Here is a 27,340-nt window from a genome sequence, read left to right on the forward strand (position 1 = left end):
TGATATATTTATATTTTATATAATTTAATGTATATACTTATACTATATTATTAATACTTTCGAAACTTCATATCGCGAAGTTCCATTTTATTCTATGTTTATCAGCATAGTTTATACGTGATTAATACTATGAATCTACATTACTCTTTTTGTTTTGTTTTTTTTCAATTTTTCCTTAATTGAAAAAAGAAAAAAAAATCATTGAGATACGTAAATCACGATTGATATACGAAATATAATATTTTCAACGTAGGAATTTGTTATTTTAAGTTAACATTTTCAAACGTTGCGAAAGAAAAATCATAAATTAGACTTTCCGAAGCTCGTTTATTTTTTCTTTTCTTTTCTTTTTTTTTTTTTATTTCTTTTTGAAAAAAATGTATTCTTCTTCAGTAAGATAACATGAATATTGTAATAAGCGTACTTTTTTCCATTCTTTTCTGTCTATAATTTTAATTTGATTTTATTCATCATAGTCATCTATCTCATGACTAAACATTTCAATTAATTTTGCTGTCTAATCTTAGGTGAATAAAAATGGTTAGTAAAAAGTTGTCGATTAATTCGTTCGTTGAATCTAACAAGGAGAGATGGAAATCGTATGTTTCGTACAAGTATCCTTTCTTTCTTTTTTTTTTTTACAAATATTTTGCATATATGTATATATTTTTTATACGTATATCTAACAATAGGGATGTATATCGAGATGCTCTCTGATAGAGATTTTTGATAAATTATATTCACACACTTATTCCATCGGATAAAGATTAGTTTAGAACGGACAAACACGTCTCGATATAACAGTTATATCAATCGAATTTTATTTCTACATCAGTTCGTACCATGGGGATCGATAGAGAGGTGCCAGTTCTAATCTCTACGAATTTATATTAGAAATAATTCTTTCCGCTTTTTTTTCCATTTCCTTTTTGTTTTTTTTTTGTTTTTTTTTCTTTTTTTTTCGAGTTAGAGTTTGTGCAATATTGAAGAAATTTCAAGATAGATATCCTAAATCGATTACGTTTTCACGATGATGACCCTTCGTTTTAATCCGATTAGAAAGATTTATTTCGTTTTTCTTTCTCTCTCTCTCTCTCTCTCTCTTTTTTTTTTTACGAGGAAACATAGCGGACAAATAGTTTGTCCATTTTCACGATACAATAATCTTCCCTTTGATTAAACGAGAATTTTTTTTCTTTCTCTCTTTTTTTTTTATATATGTATATATATAATAATATCGATATATATATAATAGTTCGAAAGTTTTATTCACTGGGTAGATCGCTGCTAGTAGGACTCGTCATTTGTAGATCATTCAGTTGTGGTGGTGGTGGTAACAAAAGACTAGGTCTTCTTGATAATTCTTCCTCATAAAGACTCGACGTACTTTTCGGTCTTGAAATTAAACTCCATGGATCTGGTGGAACTTGATCCTCCTGTAACGTTATCATATATGTTAAAATGACTTTAATTATCCAAAAAAAAAAAAAAAAAAAAAAACGTTTACCTATAAATATTAGATCCACTTTAGAATAAAAGTTCTGTCCCTTCTGAATTAATTTTTTTAACTTCCAAGGACATACGAATGGAATCATATTTTTATCGAGGAAAAATTTCCAAACTCTTTATCGAGATAAAAGAATCAATTTCTTGTTTCTCATTTCAATCGACGAATCATTTCAATTATGTCAATCATATTTTTATTCGTTCTCGATACCTCTATTTATCCAATATTATTGTATAAAAATGACGAATGTTTAAGATGTTAAGATTTACGAAATTAATTTGTCCTTGGATTAGCAAAAATGTTATGACGTATTCTTGGATTGATAGAGATTACTAGAAATAAAAATAAATTATTCTTTTTCCTCCTTTTTTTTTTCTTATGCTTAAAAAATGGACAGAATTTTTAAATAGATCTAACATATCTATATATATACATATATATATAATATATAGATATAGAAATGAAGATATATTTACAACGACTAGATGTTTAGCGTTAGGTGGTAAAGGTGGTTTCAAAAGTGCAACATCAGTGAGATCGCAAGCAGCTGTTGATATAGGCTGTACTAAGGGTGGATCCGGTGGAGATGGTACGTTCAATGGTGGTTCATATCTTGGTGGTTGTACACTTTGGATAGTATTATTTGCTGTAGTACCTAAAATCCACCGAGCTATGCTCTCGCAACAGGTACAACAGACATCCGACATTCCTTGTCTTAGACCTTTATGTAAGGTCAAAAAAAGGGTTGGATTGACGAAGGCATGCACATAAGCTATGTGCAAAGTGACCTAGGAAAAGATACATCTGCTTTAAAATTTTTTTAATTTTAATAATAATAATAATAATTTTAATAGAAACAATTCCTTTTATTTTATTTTATTTCTTTTTTGTAAAAAAAATTATTACTGCTTCGTTATATCTCTAAACAATTCAGATATGTTTAAGTTGATCAGAGTTATTGTCCCTCCCTGTTATATATGTATATAACGTTATGTAATTTTGAGGTCAGGAATTTAAGTCAGGAATTTAAGTCAAGAATTTAAGTCAAGAATTGAGTCGATGATTATAAAAGTGGTCTAAATTATTCGAGATATTACAAAACATGTTTGTTTCGTCGCACATACATTCACACACATACGCACACATGCTATTCTTAAAATTTTTAAATTATGTAGAAAAGAATTCTTTTTCAAGAGTATATATAGTTAATTTCCCTTTTAGTCGTTATAGAAAAATAATTTTTAATTAATACAAAGGCAGGCAAGTGTCAAGATATTTTAATGTTAGATCATAATAATTTATTGTTAGATCATTTTGAAAGTGACTTATTAAATTTTCTATTAATTATTTTCTTTTATAAAATTCCAAATTTATTGATTATAGTTTTGGAAAGAAAGAAAACATTTCTATCTTTTTTCTTTTTTCTTTTTTCTTTTTTTTTTACTGTTGTTTAGATAGTTAAAAATTCTACTCGGAGTCAACTTATTTTATTCAAGTCGTATTAAAAATTCTTTTACTAGGTGCATTTAAAATTCTTTTACTACACGCGCATTTAAAATTAAAAGAGATCAGATGAATCTGAGGTCGTTAGGTAGAGTCTGTAGGATTAGGATCTTCAGGTAAAGGAGAGTGTTTCATTATCCATTAATGGAATACCCATGGGATCTATATTAAAACCTAAGTAAAAATTAATATAGTATATTTATATACACTGATCCTTCCTTCGGTTTACTCCAAATGAATTAAATAAAGTACACTTGTATCCTACAAAATTTTACGTTAATTAAGAGTAGAATCAGTGTACATATATACAGCTATATTGTATCATATATTTTGCTTAAGCATGAGAACAAAAAAAAAAGGAAATAATTGAGTTTATAAAAGATTAATTTAGTTTAGTATAAAAAAAGAAAAAAAGAAAAGGTCATATTTTTTTTATACCTCATAACCAATCGCGTTTCCTATGATAGGATGATGCACTAGCGTGACGAAAAATAGTGGTCCCCAAAATATCACGTACGCTGCAGTAATAACCAGGAACATTTTTACCCTTTGCACACCCTCCTGTTCCATTCTTCTCAAATAATTTCTCATCTTTCTGTACTCCTCCAGAGCATTGCTTCTCTGAAAATAAATATCAGATTGATATCATAACTATAAACGTTGTTATATATAAAGAATTTTATTTACTATCGATGTTTTTTTTTTTTCTTTTTTATGAATCAATGTAGTAACACAAAAGAGTAGGAATTTTGATCATGAAAATATCGTATTTTTATTCTTTCGAGATTCATAAATAAACATTCCATTATAAACAAGGAATTTATAATTATTATTTTTTTATTTCTATAATATCTATTATTTTTTATTATTTATAACTAAACCGAATGGATATGTAAAATAGAAATTTTGATTATGAAATGTCGTATTTATGGAATTGATTCATTAATAAACTGAAGATTGCAGGATAATTAGTAAAATTGAATTTTTTTTTACTTGGAGGAACACATTTCTTTTTTTTCTTCTTCTTCTTCTACCTTGTATGAATCAAAAGAGATTTGTGTTTGAGTTTTAAATCGAAAGAAAAATAAAAAAAAAAAAAAAGAAAAAAAGAAAAATACTTTAGAATTAATTTAGTTTTACTTTTGGTGTCACTGGAGTTCGAGCATCGTTCGTGTCATCTTCACAAGGAACGGTACTCGATCCTCTTTGGTGAGCACCAGTGACGTGGACCAATGTAGTAACAAGATCAGCTACACGAACCTAAAAATATATTTTATAGTATGGTTAATTAATCATTTACATTTTTTTCTTCTTTTCTTTTTTTTTCTTTCTTTTTTTTTTCCTTCTTTATGACAACGCCGATGAAATTAATATCAAAGACGGACACGTAACGTACCGCTTCTATATTAGCTTTTGTCAAGTCTCTGTGTAGTTTTCGTAAATGAAAAAGTGTGAGTGCCACACAGATTATATTTATGACGATCCAAAGAACGTTGAGAATGTAGTGACGAAAGGGACCATGCACCAGTGGACAGCTCGGTGCATTGTGTCCACTTTCTGTGTTGGCTGCCAGTGCACCGCTTAGAAACGTCGGACCAAGATTTATGGTTATGCTAGCGAACCATATCATAAAGGTACCAAATAGTACACACTGCAAAATTACATACACATATCAAATACACATCATTTTTAACATTATTTATCGACCGTTTAAATAAACACTCTGTTATCGACGTTCAACGAATTTATTTTTCGTTCAACAAGTAGTTAAATAAATAAATATATGTGTATATATATATATTGACAAGATGAAAAATTAATTTTTGGAAAAGTAATTTTTTTATATCGTTCAGATAACATTGCCCATTGATAAATTTTTTGTTTGTTTATTTATTTATTTATTTATTTATTTTTAATATGTTTACTACTTTCCTGGTTAATTTTTTAATCGATAGGATTGGACTGTTCGTTAATAAATTGTTATTGGTGTTATTTTTTTTTCTTTTTTTTTAAATCTGTTAACATCAATATGAATTCGATTGACTATTCGACGAAATCATCGGATAATAATTCTTTTTAATATCGTTAGTCATGACGTTACGATTAATTAATCTCGTTCAGAGTTTTTAGGACACTCGTTCGAAATCGAATTTCAATGGAACGTAACAAATTTCAAATGCGAGTCAGTAATATGTGGTTTATAATATTAATCGGTCAGTATCGATTTTCGATAAAAAAAAAAAAAAAAAAATCTTTCGATCCTTTTTTACGTTTTCTTTTCTCGTTTCTTTTTATTTATTTATTATTTTTTCTTTTTTATAATTAAAATATTGCATTCAATAATTATCTGACGACTATTATATTACCTGCGGTGAATCCATAAGTAAAGGAGCGGTTAACTCAACTTCCTCATCGCTCTCAGGGAATATGGGACTATCATTTAACACAGTTGTAAGCATATTCACTGTTGAAACTGTTACAAGTAGTAGGAAAGCTGTTTCGACTAGAGAGCATTTGTTAACTGGCTGACAATTCAAAATACTCGAGCCCAGGGGTAGTAAAATTGCAGCTCTTGCACAATCCACCATAGCTTGATGAAATAATAAGCCCTGAGACCATCTGAAAAACTCGTGTCATTTGTAATTCATACGTTTTATATCAAAGACCTACTTATATACATATATATATAAATAGAGTATTATATATGTAGTACATATAAAGTGTCCCATTTCTCTCGAATTTGAATATCTCGTGAGATTCTGAATCAACTAATAAAATTTTTTACAGATTTCTTTGACACGAAATATACTGTTAATATCTTTTTTTTTTTTTTTATAGAGAGTCAAATTAATTTTTTGAAATGATACTGTATATATATGTATATATATTTTATAATTCGATAAGACTCATTCGTCAAGACGTATTGAACGACCTGTCGTATACGATCATTCGTTATTAAAAAATGTTATAAATTATATTTAAAAAATTAGTGAGTTCGTAAGGAATATATAAAACTGTATCGCTGGTTGTCGCCTGTTAGAAGATTTCATGCTGTAAACAATGGCCAAACTTTTTATCTCTATTTATGTTTCTCAAATTACTAACGAGCTAAGTAAACGAAGTTTATTTCGCAAGAAGTTTGGCCCTTTTCTTACAAAATGCAGCCTAATAGCTGGTAACCAGCGATACAGAATTATATTCCTTCGAAACTCATAATTTGCTACAATTTTGCAATAATAAATCATCTCATATGGCACGTTGTTTTGATACATTAAACTTCATTCAAACTTTGCTAAAGAAAAATATAATTAACTCCATCGAAAAAAAAAGAAATAAATAATGAATAAATTTGACTTTGATATTGATCTGCAAAGAAAGAAAAAAGAAAACGATGTACCCTTTCGTATCAAATTTTTTTTAATAGGTTCAATATCTTCAGGGATATTCCAATTTTTCGAGATAAGTGGGACACTTCGTATATATATGTATATACACACACACAAGTTTAGTTTTTAATAAGTTAGTTTTGATTATTCTAAAACATTTTTTTAATTTTTTAAAAAATACCTTCGTAACTGTCGTTTCACTAGTATCAATGACATAAGTATGATATTAGCACCCATTCCAAGGGCACCAAGACTGAATATAACAGTTGCTTCAGCAACACCACCGGGATGACACTGAAATACTTTGGTGGCGTTGGATGTTACGTTTCCGGAGGCACCGATGCCAAACCTTAAATTTGCTCCTATCATTGCCACCGCTGAGCCTGTAAAAAGAAAAAGAAGAAAAGAAAAGAAAAGAAAAGAAATGAAAAGAAATGAAATGAAATGAAACGAAACGAAACGAAATGAAAAGTAAATATTTCTCATCGAATTTTTTAATCAATCGGCAGCCATTACGAGACACAAATTAATATTTCCCGAAGGAACTATAATATTAATTTTATATAAAATACGTGTATATATATATATCATACTTTTATTTTATTATCATTCTTCAATATCTCTTATTATATCGAGTTGTATCGTTAAACCATGCTTGTAAAGTTTGAAAATCGTTTTTCTCTCTCTCTTCCTTTTCCTTTTTTTTTCTTTTTCTTTCCCTTCTCTCTCTTCTCCATTTACTCTTGTCTGATCATTTTCGATCCTTTGTTACTAGTTGTCAGACACAGAACTGGCGTCTGTCTGTCTAGTACTCTACTAACCTCTACTATTATCGCAATCCAATAACTAGATTAATTCTTTTTTTTTTCACTTTTTTTATTTTTTATTTCTTTTTTACTCTCTTAACACGTTCCGTTCGTCATCGATCGTTTTTATTATTCGTTTTGTTCATCCCTCTCTCTTTCTCTCTCTCTTTCTCTCTTTCGAAGATTCTTATAGAAAGCCATTAGCTCGTTATTACCGAGAACTATGTACTAACTTCCGAGTTTGTCTATTATACCTTTATTACAAAGGACCGAAGACAGAGCTTACTATTGTCGGATATATATTCTAACTGACTCGTGTCAACTTTCTCTGAAAATCAGTTCCCCCCTTTTCTTCTTCCCCTTTCTCTTCTCTTCTCATTCCCTCTCCCCAAAGACTCGTATCCTCTTTCGCGAGTTATCACGTTATCGACGAAACCGAATAGAATCTCGGCTATTTCCATCTCCGGTGAAATTTCTGGCCACGTTTCCGGTATGCCTAACTCCATGAACCCCGTCGAGTTTCTCTTGTTAATAAACCTACCCGGAGCTTACTCAGCTTCTATTGCGATTAGTTGAGTAGCGTAGCTGTAGGTTTGGTCTTTGTTGGTTATGACGTAGTATGTGCCATCATTGTTAATCCCATTTTATGGGTTATCCGAAACACGTATCGACATGTGATAAACCCTAGATGACATAGCGAGGTAATAGAATTTATAACGATAGAATTTTCCAATCTTTACGATATTATTTTTTTCGTTATTATTTTTTCTTTTTTTTTTTTTTTGATATCATTAAAGTCAAATTATGTTTAATAGTTAATTGATTTTTCTTATGGTTTACGTATTGCTATCGTTTGTTAAGGGTTTTCGATTCTCTTCTTTTTGTTGATCCTTTTTGTTTATTTTTTATTATTATTATTTTTGTTTCGTTCAGTCATCGAGAGAATTAAACGAACGAGTGATTATTTTTCTTTTTATTTTCGTCAATAGAATCTGTAGGACTTTTATCGTCTTTGCTATTGATTAATAAGATTTGTTTTACGACGAACGTGTTAAGAAAAAAAGAGAAAATAAAAAAATAAATAAATAAAAGAAATTAAAGAAGAAGAGAAAATAGAGAACGTAAAGAATTTTTTTTTTTTACTTCTTCGTTGTCTTGTTCAGTAACAAGTTTGGTAAACTAACTCGAGCGAAGGAATACCAAACCACGATATACACTGTACATACATTTGTTGTATCTATGTATACATATGTATTCGAATGCTTTACACAGTTCTCTTTGGCTTTACCTTCGAACTAAATTCGACGTTGTAAGATCACTGTTGAATAATTGATAGAGAATCGAGCAAGCGAGTGCGCACAGAAAATGTCGAAAAGATCAACCAAGTGAAATCATAGGAATCAATGAAATAAGAAAATAAGACTCCTAACTGAAAAAAACTATTATTTTATATATATATATGTATATATATATATATATATATTCGTTGTTCTGAATGTGTAATTTATTTTTAATCGACGTATAAAATTAAAAAAAAAAAAAGAACAAAAAGTCCACACGTAGGGACAAAACAGGGGCGGAATAATTACTGATGTTGTACGGTCCTAGAATTGAATTACGTGTTGCCTACATGAATATGCATCGGCCGTCCTTTTAACGACATCTACTGTTTCCTAGTTGGACACCATTAAAAACATTTCTCTGGTGGTTATGGAAATATGATATGAATGATACTTGATGTATAAAAGAAGAAGAAGAAGAAGAAGAAGAAGAAAGGAAGAAAAGAAAAACTATAGATTATATAGTCGTCAATAAGTTTCTTTGTTCCTTCCTTTTTTTCTTTTTCGTTTTCTATTTTCTTTTTTCTTTCTCTTTTTCATATCAATCAGAATTGTTTTTATTGGATTTAAAAAGAGAAAAAGAGGAAAAAAAGATTGGGAGTTATTTAAACGAACGATCTTATTTTAAGAATAATTTAAATATTTAGTTATTTAAATAATTTATAAATATTTAACAATCTAAATAATTTAATTAATAAATCTATAAAAAGAAGAAGAAGAAGAAGAAGAAAAAAAAAAAAGAAAAAAGAATATAAATTCGTCAATAATTTTCTTTCTTTCTTCCTTTTTTCTTTTCTTTTTCTTTTTCTTTTTCTTTTTCACATCAATCAGAATTATTTTTATTGGATTGAAAGAGAGAAAAAGGGGAAGAAAAAAAAATTCGGGGTTTAGCTCGAATGATCTTATTTACCTCAATGATTTTATAACGGTTCACAAGAGAAACGAACCAAGGAACGAACGAATGAACGAACGAACAAAGTTTGAAGTTCAGGACTGAACTTTTGATCCTCTTACAGAATTAAGAAAGTTGAAGTGCCAAACGAACCGCTTCGAAGAAAGAGGCTCGTCGTTACGTTGCTTCGAACTATACCTAAAATATCTAAGTGTATTTTCTTTCTTTTCGCGAATTTAACCCTCTCGGTATTCGACAAACTCCAGAATTACAGATATCAAATGACTTGGAACAAATCGATCTAACAATAGTCAATTTTCTTGCGATAGCTTTCGTCGTTTAACGCGTCCAATATTGTCTCTTTTCTTTCTCTTCCTCTATTTATTTTATTTTATTTATTTACTTATTTTTTAAACCCGAAATTAGTTCGGCTCTTTCGTGATTCGATAAATTGCAAACTCGTAGATATCAAATTAATTGAAACAAATCGATCTCTGACCATAGTCAATTTCGTTTTGGTAGCTTTCGTTTTTTAACGAAATTAAAATTTTTTTTCTTCTTTCGTTTTCTTTTCTATTTTAATCGGGAATCAGTCTCGTCGCTGTAGGACAAAGTTTCAATTTTATTATTTATTTAATTTGCAAATTGAAGTTTCGGTACGAAATCAATTTAGTACGACATCTGATTGGATAGATACTTATGTAGATAGATAGATACTTGTTTATACTAATTTTAGAGAGAAAGAGGAAGAAGAAGAGGAGAGAGAGAGAGAGAGAGAGAGAGAGAGAGAGAGAGAGAGAGAGAGAGAGAGAGAGAGAAGAAAGAATCAAGCTTTCGTTAGCATAGTATAAGTAAATCCAATTATGCATCCCGAAATAAATTCGTTAAATCGCCACGAGCTTTTACGTTCCGACATCCTTTTAACCCCATTTTTTTTTATTATAGATACGATTGCAAAGAGCAGAGAAAGGATAGAATCCTTTCGATTAGTTAGAAAACGAAAGATGATCGTGAACCGTTTCCGTAATTATTCAGAAGTATTGGCTATTATTATTTGATGAGATGATATTTATTAATATTCTTATCGAATATCGAGTCATCGATTATAATTCGAAATGATAGAACGTCATGTGTTTCTATCGTTGATTTATACATACATACATACATACATTAAATAAATTTGCTTTATAATTTACATAATATATTCTTATGGAATGATCGTATTATTCGTTAATAATTTAGAAAGAGGAACGCTTGAAAAGTTTTTAATATTTCCGCTTTTCAATATTTTCGCTCGGTGGGCAATTTGTTTTAAATGAAAAGATTGTTTTATTATTATTATTATTATTATTATTATTATTATTATTATTACTTTATTTTATTTTTTCTGTTTTTTCTTTTCTTTCTTTCTTTTTCTTTCTTTTTTTTTCTTTTCTTTCTGATCAAGCCTTCATGTTATCAGGTGAAATCTACGTGATAAATTTGTCAGAGGAAATTAATTGGTAGGGATGACAAAACCGGAAGCATAGCATGATTGGATATTTACTGAGCGTGTTAGCGTCAGGTAAACATCATTACTCATCAAGTATCATGCGATACCTGAATTGGAAATTATTAAAGTTACGATCTAATAACATAGTGAAAATATGTTTGATATTATGTATTATTATTAATTAAATTTTTCATAGTGCTTTCACGTTGAACGAACTTAGAAGGTTGTTCTTATATGTCTATATATGTATATATGTATGTATATAGGATCGTTTAAGCGAGCAAGTAATTTCGGTGGATGGCATCAAAGATGTTAATTATCCTCTCTCTTCGCTTTAGTAATTGGCTCTCATGTGCCTCTTGATATGCCTCTAGCTAAATCCCCTAATTTTCCTAGATGATTGATCAATTAAGAATTTTTTCTTCAAATATATCTTGATAGAAATAAAATATATATATTTATATTGATTATAAACATCGTATTATAAATATATAAATAACATACACGTATATACATACAGTATTTTTTATTTTAAGCGTATGCGTATGGATATGCATTTGTATACTGTACTTTATGATAAAAATAGTATAGTAAATAGTAAAAAATATATATGTATATATTATACGCTATTTGTTTTATTATATATATATATTTTTTACTAATGTATTAGTAAAATAATAGAAAATAATTTCTCTCGAAGTAACGGATCCAAATACGTATGAAATTAAAACGTTAAGATAAAATTCTTCAAATTATAAACTTTACCTTCTCGAGTGTTTTCACTTTATATTTCAAAAAAAAGCTCGCCTCTGCACGGTACTTGTTTTAAACGGGAGATAAAAATTCACTGACGAAATGATATGGCTGGACCGCTCGAGGAGACTTTTGACCTAAGTTCAAGGGTCAATTTCGTTAGGCAACTACCACCTTGTAATTACATACAGCACGAATTGCCGAGTAAATTTCTTCCTTCGGGAATTAACTGACTCTTTAAAAAACACAAAAAAGAAAAATTGAAAAGGGAAAAAAGAAAAAACAAAATATACGTATACGTGTAAGTACGTATATATATTTATATGCGATTAAATTGTCGTTCCTACGTTCGGATCGATTTGAGTTACAGAAATTGAAAACATAGATATAGCTATCTGCCAAAAAGACGACGAAATAGAATAAAAGAAACGAACGATTTTTTAGAATAAAAAAAAAAACCTACGATTTGACACTAAAATATATCTTGAACGAATATATTTGTCGTTTATTTTGAAATCGGTGTAAGTTTTAATTTCGAAAAGAAAAGATGAATGAACGACTCTTATACTTATTCATTAAAAATGTGAATAAAGAAGGGAATATCAAAGTTTGAATACACAATTTCAATAAAATTTCAATATAAATACGTATTAATTTAATATATTCGTACGATCAATATCAAATATAAAATAAAAAGTATGATCAACGAAAACATAATTTTTTTTTCTCCTTCAAACGATTCATATAATAACAATCGTTGGAAAAAAGAATCGCATGTATTTATCAATCTTTTGTTCGATCGATTGAAATGCAAAACCGATTAGATACTTCGAAGGATGAAAAAACAAAATGAAAACAAAATAGACGAACTTGCACCGCTTTCAATGTATAAACGGTTTATATGTTACAGTATTATCACAGATAAATTTTATCGCTTATCACCATATTTTCACTGAAATAATCGTAGGACAAATAATCGTTAATAACGATCGTAGATACAATTTGTTTCTAATTACAACGCATTGAACAATCAAAGTCCTGTAATTTCCTTGTAATTATCCTACGAACAGATTGAACCAGGTCGTAACCATCAATAACCATTTATAAAGCCGTAATATTGACCGTCACTTAACAATTGTATTTCATACTCTGGTTCTCAATTTAAATTATTATTATTAATCGGTTCTTCGAAGATCAAAGATTATGGGAATGTTCTCTCTCTCTCTCTCTCTCTCTCTTTCTGTCTCTCTTTGTCTGTCTCTCTCTCTCTCTCTCTTTCCATTGAAACCAGAGTAGTTTCAGTTCCACTCTAAATTGCCGTTATCTACCAACCACAAACCGACAAACATTGGAATCAGTTTAACGCCAGTTTCGTTATGTGAAGATGTAAATGTACAAATATTCTTTAGGACAGGGAGAGAGAGAGCAACATTCAATATTATGCGAGTTCGAATTATAGAATATTATATCTATGCTCGAATGATTTCGCTCCGTTTGTTATTTCATAAATGTCAAATAAGTACATACACAGATATCATGTATTTTCATGTATTTCTTTGTCGAGAATTTTATTATTTTCTTAATTCGTTAACTTGGAAAGATTTTCAATCGGTGAAGGCGAATTTATCAAAATTTATTTGGAACAAAAACAAAATGATTAGTACATACATAATAAGTGAAGACTTTCAGGATAAGTTAATAAGTCGTAAAATTGAAAATTGAGATTTATATATGTATATTTTTTTTTAGTTGGAATGAGAAACAAATAGTTTATTTTGTCAATTTATTTATTTTCTTGTTAATTTTATTATATTTAATATCGCGGCGTATCAATCGTTTGCGTCAATTATTAGTGATATAAGGGAAAGTTCACATTTTATATTATACGTCTTTCTTGTACTTTAAGATAATGTAATAGCCTTCGTATGGATTCTTTGTCCTTTAAATTGTCCTTTAAGATGAGTCTTTGTGTCTACGAGAGTATTATTTCCTGCGGTGGAGAATGATATCGTGTTCAACTGTGTCAGAGGTAATATATAAAGGTCGCTGTATCAAAGGTTATCTTTTGTTGAAGAGATCAGTGAACATTGTTCGTGTATTTATTTATTTATTTATTTATTTATTTATTTATTTATTTTACCAGGATAATAGTATTGAAATTCATACATAAAACATACGATAATCGATAAATAAAATAAACAATAAAGTAAATTCCAAAATAATACTTTCTGTTAATTAAAAGAAAACCAAAAAGAATATAATTTTTTTGTACGAAACGAATGAAAATATTTATTTTAAAGATATTTAGAGAAAGAGAAAGAGAGAGAGAGAGAAGAAGAAGAAGAAGAAGTAAAAAAAAGTTAATTTTTTTTAATTCAGAAAATCTTGGTGACTGTATTAAATCGTCATTCAATCAGGTTAACAGGTTAAATTGATCTGCAATTTGTCAAGATGTAAAAAAGAAAGAGAGAGAGTGGGATGAGAAGAGAGAGAGAGAAAGAAAGAAAGAAAAAGAGAGATAAAATGAGAGACAGAAACGAATTCGGATTGTGAAACGAGGACAGAGTGTAAATTGACGACGTGTTCGCATCACTGCCAACGGCAGGTCGATGTACCTTTCCGAGGGTGTCGATGCGAAATGGAATTTCATAGGTATATAGCTCAACCTTCGACCTTTGTTTAAGAGCCTATTTTCCGACGCAGTGACTGCATTGACTCCTCAATAGGTAAAAATCTATAAAAGCTTACTGGAAAAATTTTCTCTTTAACTTCTTGTTTCTATCTTTTTTTTTTCGTCGTCTTCTTCTTCTTCTTTTCCCTTTTTCTTCTTCAAATTCTAAAACCCTAAGATGTTCCTTTATATTTCAGCATATGGTTTTGAAAAGTTAGCTAAAGTTTCTTTCGAGAGCACTTTTCTTCATAAAATATATATCTATATGTATTCGTAAGATATTTACTCGCGTGTATATATATATATATATATCAGTATGCTACGATATATCTATGTATGTTTTATATATATATATATTTATAGATAATTCGTATTTTTCGTTTCCGCGTATGGAATCTATTGTAGAGAATTAATTCTATCGATTCGGATAATAATCAGAAATCGATTCGATAACTTTGAATAATTCACCTGGATAAAATTGAATCTCACATTCCTTATATACATACATATCTCGTACCAGTCGATATTTTCGGTTCTCTGTTTTTAAATCGACATTTTATAGGATTTAAGGAATTTCTTATTCTGTTTTTTTGTTTTTTCTTATTTCGAGATACGATCAAATTTTATACGAGAAGATATTTTTTCGTAGTGTCGATTTTTTTTCTTTTTCTTTTTTCTTCTTCATGTTGCAAGTTAAACACTTCGTTCAATTCAATCGTATTAACTTTTAAATTATATTATCTTATGTTGTAATTATCGTTATCCTTTTTTTTTAAGTATTGTATTACATATATATATATAGGAAAAAAATTTTTGTCGCTCGTATTATGCAAGTATGTAATAAATTTAATGTGAATATATATCTTTTAATACGTTATTATTGTCATAAAGTTAAATCTCGTTTAAACGGCTATCGTTATGTCGCTATTATTGCTGTTCAAGAAAGTTAACATCATTTCGGTGGAGAGTTAACCGGTTGGAATTTTGCCTAAAAACTTTGTATCTGTAATTCCGTTGAAACTAACTCGTGTACACGGTCAATGAAAAATCCGATAAAAATTTTTTTTATGTCTGAAAATAACGCACGATTATTATTATAGATTAGAAAAATGAGATTGATGATCTTTGACGAATATAATGATTCGTATTAAATCGAACAACTATTCTTAACAAATATTAAAAAATTCGTCTGATATGATCGATTTTTATTTTTTTTTCTTCTTTTTTTACTTCCGATAAAATCTTTACGATTTATGCAAGATCATAGGTAACGTTTTAACCTTTAGCTATTTTATATAACTACGTATTTTATTTCGTATGCCAGAACGTCGATGCATTTTTGCATCGTGAGAGTACTCGTGCTTTATCTCAACGATCTCAGATACATGAACTCCGGGCACATGCCAAATCGGTTGCATTAGTCAAACTGCTGATGGAGTTGTGCGAACCGTATTTGTGATTCTTATCTAAACTACTACTGTTTCGGATAGACGTACAAAGACTCATCTATAAATAGATATGTCGTATATACTATAATCGGATGTACATATGTGTATATATGTATGTATAATCAGTGCAGTGTATATTTGTATTGTATACGCATATGTACACTTTGTTTTTTTTTAATTTTTTTTTTTTTTTTTTAATGAAATATACACTGTACATCTTATACTATGTGTATATATATATATGTATATAGACATATGTTTTTTTTTTTTTTTTACAGAATTATATATCGTATAAAAATATGTATAGATTTTGTGATATTTTTTTACATTAATTTTTATGAAATTTCTATAATATTTTCTTTTATCAATCGATTACTTAAAAAATTATAATCTAATAATCATTTGTACCTTTTATAATTATTTGCAATGAATTCGATAATCGCGAGCTGATTAATTGATTCGAAATTCATCGAAAAATAATTCGATGTGTAACGACGTTAACGAGTTTTTACACGACGAGAATGTACATGAGAAAAATAAACGATATGCAATAAAAAGAGAACTCGTGAATTAGAGAATCGTGGAATTAGGGATTAAGGTTTCAGTTGGGTTTTTTAACACAGGTGATTAGGAGGTTAGGAGGAAATGGGTGGTTATTGTGGAAGTGTAAGAATAAAAGTAAAAGAATGAAAAAGAAAAAGAAACAGAAAAATAGAAAAATAGAAAAGAAACGAACGAGTATAAAGGATAGACGAGAGCTCTCGTGCTGAGAACGTTTAAATTAACGACGAAGACGTAAGTTTTACGATCTACTTTCTTGTATCTTCTCTCGGTCATTTATGCGCTCTTTCTTTGTTAATTTGCATTCGAAAACGAGAGAGAGATAGAGAGACAGAAAGAGAAAAATAGAAAGAGACAAAAAGGGCTAAAGAGAGAGAGGGAGTGAGATAGAGTAACCTCATTTATATTGCCTCGAAATCGTTTCGATCTCTCCTTTTCAAACGCGTTTTACATGTCTTTTCAGTTTTTCCTATTGAACGATTGCGTGTTTGAAATTTTTTTTTGTATCGTGGTAAACGATAAATTCATAGAATTTGGAGTGACATATCTAGAAGGTGGACGAAAAGTTCTGTTCTTTTTTTTTTTTTATATATATATATGTAAAAACGATTGTATAAAAATCGATTATCCTATTTGTTTCTCGAGTTAAACCGATTGTAAAACTACAAGGATAGGTTTTTGGAGAGAACAAAAAGAAAGAAATTAGTTGGAATAGTATATAAAAAAAAAAAAAAAAAAGTAATTAATATTTAATATCGTCTAAAAATTGTTGGCCCATCTTGAAACTTTTGACCAACCTAGAAACATTTGGCACGATCTCTAACCTTTTGATTTATTATATTTCGATACATTATAGGCAGATGATATATAAATATCGTTTACTAAATTGAATTTCTATTTCGTATTGGAATGTATCCACCTTTCTCTCTCATTTATTCTCACCACCTATTATTTTACCTTGTCAGCTGACAATTTTTCTTTTATTTTATATATCTGGATATCATTGTTTATATTATCACAATTTTACCGTGTTTTATTTTTTTTTATATATATATATATATCTTATTTATTTTTATTATATTTTCTTATGTTTTAATCATTATTTTATATATTCTTTTTATATATATATATTTATATATTATTCTACGTACTTACTATTATTTCACGTTAAGATAAAATATTAATATTATTTGACGATTAAGTTTATTTTTTAACTTACATCGATATCGAATGTAAAAAAAATTCTCTCTCTCTTTCTCTCTCTCTCTTTCTTTTTTGTGAATAAACTAGCTCCACTACGCGCATTATGTTATCCAGATGTATTTCACGAACGTTTTACTAGTAAAGGAGACAGAAAGTAAACTCGTAGCAATGGAAAAGCGCGAATATTCGTGTATTTTCTTTGAAAATTTTCTTTCGTTCTATCTTGCATTTGCCGATCCGTATATGTAAGAGAGAATGTTCTATCCATTGTAAAATACATTTATATTGGTCAAAGGTATAGGAAAATTCCCATTCAGCTTTTAGGATTTTCCAGATACTAACGTTAAGTCAGTCAACAATGTCAGTTCGTAAATAGAATTCTCTATCTATTTTCTACCTATTCCCCTTTGTAATTTTTTTTTTTTATTTCCATTCGTATTTTAAATCTATTTCTATAGGTATACGACTGCCTACGTACAGGGTAAGATAAAAATTTTGCGAGTGATTTAAAAAAAGAAAAAGACAAAGAAAAAAGAAAGAAAGGAAGAAAAAGTTCTTTAATTTTTTTTAGTTAATCTTGTATCTTGTAACACGAATTAAACTTGTAGTTGGCCTAATTAAAAATTGAGAAAGAAGAAAAATAGAGAAAATATCAGAGAAATAAGATCATCTGAGAACTTTTGACTCACCCTATGTACGCACACATACACACACACGTGCATACATACACGTATCTTTTATACGTATAATAAGCAATGCTTTCTATATTTCAAACGAACCTAAGAAATATTTTAAGATATCTGCAAGGATATTTCTTACTAAAGTAGCTTTAATAAAAGCTGAAAAATAGATACATACGTGATGGTAGAACTTGAAAAACTAGTTATCTTTTTAATAGGAAAAAAAAAAGAAAAGAAAAGAAAAAACGTGAAGATTATTCCATTTTCCTTTTTTCCTTTTCTTTCCTTTTGTTGTTATTTTTTTTTTATTTTCTTTCTTTCATTCTTTTTTTTTCTTTCTATTTTTTTTTTTTGCTAGTTAAAGTTACCGTGGCACGAGATATAGCCTATTGGAATTTTAAAGGGTTTCTATGGTAAGAAAGGAAAGTACACTTTGAGATTCCACTTGAGTTTTAGCTCAGAAATACTTTTTCTTTACCTCGTACGTTTTTACGTAATTCTCTTTCTCTTTCTCTCTCTTTTTCTTTTTATTTTTGTATTATATTTTTTCTTTCTTTCATTGTTTCTTTCTTTCTTTCTTTTATTTCTTCTTTCCTTTTTTCTTTCTTTTTTTCTTTCTTCCTTTTTTGCTTTTCCTTTCGATAAAAACATTTACGAAGTAGTAGGTGCGTATTTTCCTTTTTCGTCTGTTAATAATTTTCACTTTTACTCGATTCAAGTATCATCTACTTATTTAATTCTTTTTTTTTTTTTTTTTCTTTTTTTTTTTTTTTTAATACCTATGTACGTATGTCGTAATATTTCGTAAGTTGCTAGAATTTTACGAGGAATGATTAATGAAACGAATAGTGAGTTTCTCGAGAAGATATTTAACAGATTTATCCAAAGATAAAGATAGAAAGTTTGTGACGGGAGATTTAAGAAAAGTTTATCTCGATCATGCTGATTCAACTTGTTTGTTCCGATGATTAATGAAACGGGTACGATAAAAAAGAATAAAAATTGTTTAGTCTCTATAAAACGCGGAGATGTGGAAATATTTTTCAATGTGTCCTTTTTTTTTTCATTTCATTTTTGTTTTTCTTTTTTATCTATCTGTGTATTTATTTATTTATTTTTTGTTTATATTTCGCACGAACGAATCTAACACCGGTTACGTCGTGTTATTATAGAAAGTTTGATATTTTTACATTCGTTGAAAAATCGAGTTATTACGTTGCGGTGTACCACTTTCATGCTTTCTACTTTGTTTGATAGCAAAACAAATATATGGTTATATATTGGAGTTTGTTAAAATAATATTGGTTAACAGCAGAAACATATGTTTGTATGTATTACATAGAATTGATTAGAAAAATATTGGAATACTTTTTTAAAACGAATAATTTTTTACTTTTCCAAGTCAAGTAATGTTATAAATTTTCGAATAAATATGAGAGAGAAATCGACATAGTATGTAGTCTATCAGAAGTTTCTACATAGGTGATCTAAAAAAAAAAAAAATCAATTAACTTTTTTTCGAGATGTTCCAAGACATGTAAGTAATTATAAAATTCGAAACAAAAAGATTTACCTGCTTAGAAAGTTTAGAAAGAAATAGTGCGATTAATTTTTAAAATCATTAATTAATAATTTTTATGAATAAAAAAATTCGAAAGATTGCTTACTTGCTACAGAGAAGTAATTCCATATAAAGATATTTCTTTTTAACTGGGTGTAAAAATAGATCTTTTTTTATGCTTTATCGATCTACAAATTCATAATAAAAAATGACTATTTTTTTGAACCGTCATTTACGTAGCATTCATAAAACTTGCATTGTCGATTTTAATTGTTTTCACTGTTCATACTTTTCACACGATGAATATAACAATACACACTCTATTTATTAATAACAAAAACAAGTCGCGTTATAATTGAATTGAATTTTCTCCATAATAACTTTATTAATAAAACATTTGTAAGTCCTCGTTTATATAACATTTCTTTTCTTTTCTTTCTTTCTTTCTTTCTTTCTTTCTTTCCCCTTATTTTTATTTCTATAATTATTTTTTGTTCTATTCCGTTTTAAAGACATATTCGGATTTAGTTTAAATAATTTGACTGGCCCTATATAAATACATATTTGTATATACTAATTTAGAGGAGTAAGATAGTGCATACTTTAAATTTAATCATTGAAATGAAGACCCTTTTATTCATTCATTCATTCATTCATTCATTCATTCATTTATTTATTTATTTATTTATTATGAAGATCACGTTATTGAATAACGCCTACGACTGTTGGAGATAATAATATATAAGAATTTGCGAGGGTTTCAGGATGACGTTGGAGTTTAAAAAGAAACAGAGAGAGAGAGAGAGAGAGAGAGAGAGAGAGAGAGAGAGAGAGATAGAGAAAGAGAAAAAATAGAAAAAGAAATAATAATAATAATAATAATAATAATAATAATAATAATAATAATAATATAGAAAATAAAAAAAGAAAGAAAGAAAGAGTTTCGAAGTAATCATCGTCATAGCCGAACATTTTCTCGTTTATTAATGACCAAGAGCTGTATCAGGGTCCAATGAAATGAATTGAAATCAATGAATGAGATAATTACGTTAAGATGATCGTCATCATGATCGTTATTTTCATGCTGTTCGTTCCTTTGTTAAAGGTTTCAAAAGAAATCGATAACTGAACGCATTTTCCTGATATTCACTTTTCTTTCTCGTTTCCTTTTTCTTGTCCTCGAACTATGAATAATGCTTTTTAATTTTAATTTTTCATACGTAAATAATTGATTTATATTTTATCCTTTAGTTTTCTTTTTCTTCTCTTCTCTTTTTTCTGTTTTTGTATCGTTACAAAAAGAATTTCTTTTTAATTATATCTTTCGTATGTATATATAAAATATATAATTAAAAAGAAATTATAGAATGATTAATAGCAAAAATTAATATAAAATTATTATACCGTCATAATAATATTATAATAGTATTTAAAATGTCTACTATTATATTAAATTAATATAAGTAATAATCCATTATTACCTATATTGACATTATATTTAAATAGTAATTTCATACTAGTATATTTATTATTTTGATAATAATTTGATATTAATTGGAATTATTTGATCAATTATTTACGTATGAAATATGTATACGATAGAACAGTATAATTATGATATATAGTTATAGACACAAATCAAAAACAGAATTCAATTAATAAAATAATAAATCAGAATTTACCAATTCTTTTTTTCTAAAGTTAATTTGAAAATATAGTAATTCCTGCACGATTTAAGATGCACAACTTCAAACGTGAGTATCGTTTGCCAAAGGAAATCGTAAGGCGAAGTAAAATTTCATGAAAAGTTTTGCTATTTGCTCGAAGACGATAGAACGTGCAAATCGTTCGTTCTATTCGCAGAGATTTATCATTGGAATATTCGCATTCGGAATAGAAAATACGTTTCGAAGAGTTTCGAGGAGAAAAGAGAAAAATACAGGGTAGGTCAAAAGTTCTTTGCCGATCTTTTTTTAAAAAAAAAAAAAAGATCAATTATACCTACTCTTTTTTCTTTTCTTTTCTTTTTCGTCTTTTCTCAGTGAAACTTTTCAGTACCAATTTCTTTTTCAAATCGTACGTAAAAAAGTTTCTGCCGATCGGCGGTATAGTTTTTACGATCTGAAAAAGAAAAAGAAACAGAGAAAGAAAGAAAGAGAGAGAAATAAATTATTCCTAAAACAAAACAAACAAAAAAATATCTCGAGAAAGGAGTAGAATTAATTTTTAAAACGATCGAAGAACTTTTGATTCAACCTGTATGAATGTGTATCTCTGCTTCGTTCGAAGAAACAAAGCAAACTTATTTGAGTTCGTTCTTATTCCAGTATTACAAGACGATTACGATCATTGATTCCCATTTGTATTCAAATTTGTTGCGGGGAAACCACAATGAAGTCTTGAAACAGTTAAGACATTAAATCTCGATTGGTCACGTTTATTTTCTATCTTTCTCCCTCTCCCTCTTACCTATTCTCTTTCTCTCTCCCTCTTTCTCTCTTTCCCCTCTCTTTCTGTTTCTCTTTTACTTGTATAATAGCGATATCAAAGGAAGTTACTCAGTCTTTTCTATTCCGTGGACGACGATAGAAAGAAGGAAAGAGGGAAAAAATAAAAAAAAGAGATAGAGAGATAGAAATAGAGAAAGAGAGAGAGAGAGAGAGAGAGAGAGAGAGAGAAAGAAAAAAAGAAAGAAAGAAAATTTCTCCGGACACAACAAACTGTGTCCGTCTCCATTTTCTTGGTATACACTTGGGAGATATCCTGACGAGACGCGTAAACTTCTTGTTTGCAAACGCTGCAAGGCATACTAAGGTAAATAACGAAGTATATACAGTTCATAAAATGAAAATAAATAAACGATTTGATATGTGATTTGTTTTTTTATGTTCTCCTTTTTTTCGCTTACTTGATAAAAAAAAAAAGAAAAAGCAGAAATAGGATTTAGCAACGACGAAAGAATATATTTACACGCGTAATTTAATCTATTATCGAAATATATTTGAATCTATTAAGTTATTAATCCATCAGTTTATTAATCGTTTGTTAGTAATATATTTTTTTATTTATTATTTTGGATTATCCATATATTTTTGTTTCTCTTCTATTAATATATAAGAAATTATATCGATAAATAAAATATAATCAAATATGTATGAATACAACCTTTTTCTTATATATTCATTCATAGTGAAATGTATGAATGAATTACATTTTAATTAAAATCAAACAAATAGATATCCTTCTAGACGGATTTAATCAAGAGTGAATTTTGTTTTATTTTTATTATTCTTTCTTATAACGAAGTTTTATATTTTTACGTGACAAAAAAAAAAGAATGATAAATACATATATAGAAATCGATTAGAGAAAGGGAACATTTCTTCTAACGTTGAAAATAAGGTCGAGTCATGCTTCCTGCGTGATACCGCAAGACTACGAGCGGTGTCTCTATGACAAAAGAATCCTTTTCATCCACCCTTTTCCAAGCCTTTCATTCGAGGGGTTCTTTGCTAAAGTGGCAATAATTTCATTCCGACAACAATCAACTAAGGCTCACGTATAGCGTGAGAAAATGGTCGTATCGATCATAAATGTTAACAACGAATACAGTTCTTGCTTTAGGCGAACTGAAATTACTTTTAAATTACATTCAGTTAATTTAGATTTTTATCCTCTTCATCAAGAGAATTAAATATTTTTATTAAAAAAAAGAAATATATATATATATATATATATATGTTTATATTAATGAACTAAAATACATATAAAAATTTGTTATATACTTTAATTAAAATATAATGTAGGTATATATAATAATAAATTAAAATAATAAGAAAAAAATTTTGCTTACATTTATCAGACATAATTTCTTATATTTGTATTAAAAGATTTCTTTCAATGTAAGTAATTAAAATATATCATAATGAATGAATGAAATACATATTAATAAATTAAAGTATATCTCGACGATGAATTAAATTCCATGTCAAATTCAGAATTTAAGTAATATAAATCATTCGTTTTAATTAAAACATATACCTATTAAAAAAAAAATACATATATATATTTAATATATTACTTCAAAAATTATTGCATGCGAAAAATAGTAATTTGATAATGTTTCTCATAGAATTTTCTTTAATAATAGGTAACAAGAGTATATTATTGTGTACAGATCATGTAACATATAACAAGGTCGAGAACACGATAAGCTTCTTTCTACAGAGAAGGAGATCAGATACTATACTCTATCTTTTTCTTCTTCTTTTTTAACACACACATACACATATACACACAAATACACATTCTGATCTAATTTCATTCGGAAGCGATGGAACTCGATAGTAGTTTTAAATGTTTAATTCTCGATGTTCCTGTTTTTAGTACATTACTTTTGACCGATTCTTCAGCGAAGGAAAGCGATAAGCGTTTTTCCTTCGGTCGAACTATCCTTTACGTATCTATCTATCTATCTCTCTATCTATCTATCTATCTATTTATCTACCTATCTATCTATCTATCTATCTATCTATCTAGCTATGTATGTATGTATATATGTATGTATGTATGTATGTAAGTATAGTACTCTGAGAGGCTCAACATGCATTACGTATGTGTTTTCCGAAAGTACCCTAGAGCTATATATCCTCTAGATATCTATATACTAGAGATATACAATTTCCTTGCTTATATACAAAATAGACAAGTTAATTTATTTCTTTATTATTAAGAATTTTAAAGGTAGAGAAAAAATAGAATCACGTTCTATGAGTATCTAAAAATAACGTTTGTAAATTTATTTCAAGAAAAAATCTCTTTCTAATTTTTCAAACTATTTTATCCATACTTTATAATTTTGTTTCGTTTCATCTCATTTCTTTTTTTTTTTTGTTATAATGAAATTAATTGTTAATTCATACAATAGAAAATTAATTTTTGGGAAGTATAAAATATGATATATATATATATCGTTGTATTAATATAATATATAATAAATTTTGTATTGTTTAATAATTTTTTATAGACAAAAGATTGGATTATGGGGATTTGAGAATTTTAATAAAATTTGTAATAGTATAATAATATACTGATATAATCTATATAATGAAGTTTTACATGATACTTTTTTAGATATGAAAAAAATTATTGAGTTTAAAAACCTGTAAAAAAAAAAAATTATGTTCATTTATAGTACAATCATACCGATATAACTTGCGGAATAAATTTTTCATTGTCAAATACAGAATGACGCAAAAAAGTTTCCAGATCATTTGAAAATTGAATTGCTCCTTTTCTCGAGACATTCTAGGTTAATACTTCCTTTTTTTTTCCTTTTTTCCTTCTTTTAGATTATAAAATTACAAGCGTAAGAACAGCCGTAAAAGGTCACGAAAAAAAAAAAATAGAACAACTCGTTATTACAATCAGTCAGAAACTATCGTTCCAGACGATCTATTTTTTTCTTTTTAAGATATAAAAAAAAAAAAAGAAAGAAATTGTTATTACAAAGAATTTGAAAACGAACATCGATGGTTGTTTAAAGTCAAAGTCGAATACATAAAAATTATTTCCATAAGGAGTAGTTATAAATTCGATCATTTAACGATATTTAATTGGAAAATTATCTATCTATCTATCTATAATTAAAGAAATAATATCATTTTAACGAGCATCTTTCCGATCGATGAATTCTTTCTCGTAATTGTACGTTTATACTTACCAGCGGCCATTTCTTCAAAAGATCCCACGTCGTATGTCTCTTTCCTTTTTTGTTTTTTTTCTTTTCTCTTTTTTCCTTTTCTATCCGAATAGACTTTACCCTTGGTATGTTGTTCCCTTTTTGTCCCCTTTTCGCACCTTTTCGTTCACGTCTCGAGATGCTTTGCTCCTAATTGGCTCGACTCTTCTTACACCGAGGGTAGAGAACGTTTAAACGAATGAAACGTGGGGCCTTACGATCGATCGAGACCGTTCTCGTCGAAGAAAATAAAGTATCATCCTTTTGATGTTCCCTGCCAACTCTGACTTTTGTAAGGTCTTCGTCCTTGCCCTTCGTATCGTCCCTTCGATCTTTGAACTTTATCCATCGCACATGTCTTTCTCTCACTTTAGTCTTCTTTTGTACGTTTCTTTTCTTTTTTGCTTTTTCCTTTTCCTTTTCTCCTTTCTTTCTTTCTTCCTCTTCTTTTTCTTTTTCCCTTTTTTCCCCGAACGTTTTCTAAAGTTAACAAGAACGAGAGAAACGTAAACTTAGGTTATTATTATTTTCTTTCTTGTTCTTTTTTTTTTGTTTTATTTTTTCTTTCTTTCTTTCTTTCTTTCTTCACGTTTATCGAAATTAAAAATTGTTCTTCAGTCGATTGGAATGTAATGTTCAATTTTTTATCGTAGTTCATACTTTCTCTATTCTTTTTTTCTTTTTCTTTTCTTTTCTTTTTTTTTTTTTTTTTTTTTGAAATGACGAATATTAAGAAATAACAAACTAAAATTAATAACAACGAGAAAATCGTAAACTCATTGTTAAATCATATTCTTTTATTTCCTTTACATTTTCTTTTTTTTTTCTTTTTTTCTTTTAAATGTTAATAATTGACCCCGAATCAATCAAAATGTCTTGGATAAAGATTCAATCAATTTCGTTCGTAGTTTCTGTTCGTTCTTTTTTTCTTTATGAGCGAATCTCTATTTTCACAAGAAGCAAGAGAAATTCTTTTTTTTTTCTCGATCAGCAAAAAATTACTCGTTCAATTTGAAGAAAAGGACAAACACTTATTTTGTGTCCGACATGTGCATTGGTCGATTCGTCACGATGAGGCGACCTTTAGGATACCACGGATAAGAGTCACGAGGGAAAACTCGAGAGCATTGGAAAGAGAGAAGAGAGAGAGAGAGAAAGAAAAAGAAAAAGAAAGAAAGAATAAAAGTCAGACAATTCTCTGGCAATTCCTGTCTACGACAAAGTGTAGAAAATAAGGCGTATTCTTGGCCCTCTTTGGCTTACGAAGTATGTCACCGACGATTTACGTTTATTCGTTGTCCTCGTATATTCAAGATCGTCGAGTAATATCAAAATTAAAATTTTTGTTCAAAAGAATATTTAACGAGCAAGAAAAAAATATTTTAATATTAATCTTTAACATTAAATAAGATATTGATAAGATATAGATAGAAGAATTTCAAGTTAATCTGCCGTTAAATTATCTTGGAATACCTCTAACATAATCCAATCGAATGAATCGAATGATCCTCTTAAGTTTTAGAAAAAGGTAATAGCTATGAAAGATATGTCATAGATATGAAAAGAGTCGATCGGACTCGGCTATGATTGGAACAAAATTGTTTTTTCCAATAGCACGTAGGATCGAGAGGAAAATTAAAGAAAAAAAAAGAAAGAAAGAAAGGAAAAGATAGAAAAGAAATGTAAAAAGAAAGAATAATAATAAGAAAAAAAATTTTAATAATAGAGAAAATAAAAAAAAATAGACAACCCTCTCAAAAAAAAAAAAAATGTAAAATAAAAAAGAGAAGAAAAGAA

The 27,340-nt window shown here is 28.2% G+C and overlaps 2 protein-coding genes across 9 annotated transcripts in view; one reads left to right on the forward strand and one right to left on the reverse strand.

The window, feature by feature from the left end:
- The window catches only part of LOC127071816 (midasin), a 106,764-nt gene that overhangs the window by 11,137 nt on the left and 68,287 nt on the right, over positions 1-27,340 (forward strand). The window lies entirely within an intron of this gene.
- The window catches only part of LOC127071827 (uncharacterized), a 55,387-nt gene continuing 28,973 nt past the window's right edge, over positions 927-27,340 (reverse strand). For 4 of the 8 annotated variants that reach the window (XM_051011557.1, XM_051011559.1, XM_051011558.1 and 1 more), the window contains 8 exons: positions 25,526-26,023; positions 6,578-6,779; positions 5,377-5,629; positions 4,407-4,661; positions 4,151-4,270; positions 3,449-3,631; positions 1,984-2,295; positions 927-1,436 (listed from right to left, as the gene is read on the reverse strand). In XM_051011557.1, coding sequence (XP_050867514.1) covers positions 1,266-1,436; positions 1,984-2,295; positions 3,449-3,631; positions 4,151-4,270; positions 4,407-4,661; positions 5,377-5,629; positions 6,578-6,779; positions 25,526-25,535 — 1,506 coding nt within the window. In that variant the 5' untranslated portion in view covers positions 25,536-26,023 and the 3' untranslated portion in view covers positions 927-1,265. The remainder of the gene's footprint in view (positions 1,437-1,983; positions 2,296-3,448; positions 3,632-4,150; positions 4,271-4,406; positions 4,662-5,376; positions 5,630-6,577; positions 6,780-25,525; positions 26,024-27,340) is intronic. The other 4 variants (XM_051011560.1, XM_051011561.1, XM_051011563.1 and 1 more) reach the window with 3 other exon arrangements.

This window comes from Vespula vulgaris, chromosome 23, assembly GCF_905475345.1.
Source record: "Vespula vulgaris chromosome 23, iyVesVulg1.1, whole genome shotgun sequence".
NCBI classification, from domain to species: domain Eukaryota; kingdom Metazoa; phylum Arthropoda; class Insecta; order Hymenoptera; family Vespidae; genus Vespula; species Vespula vulgaris.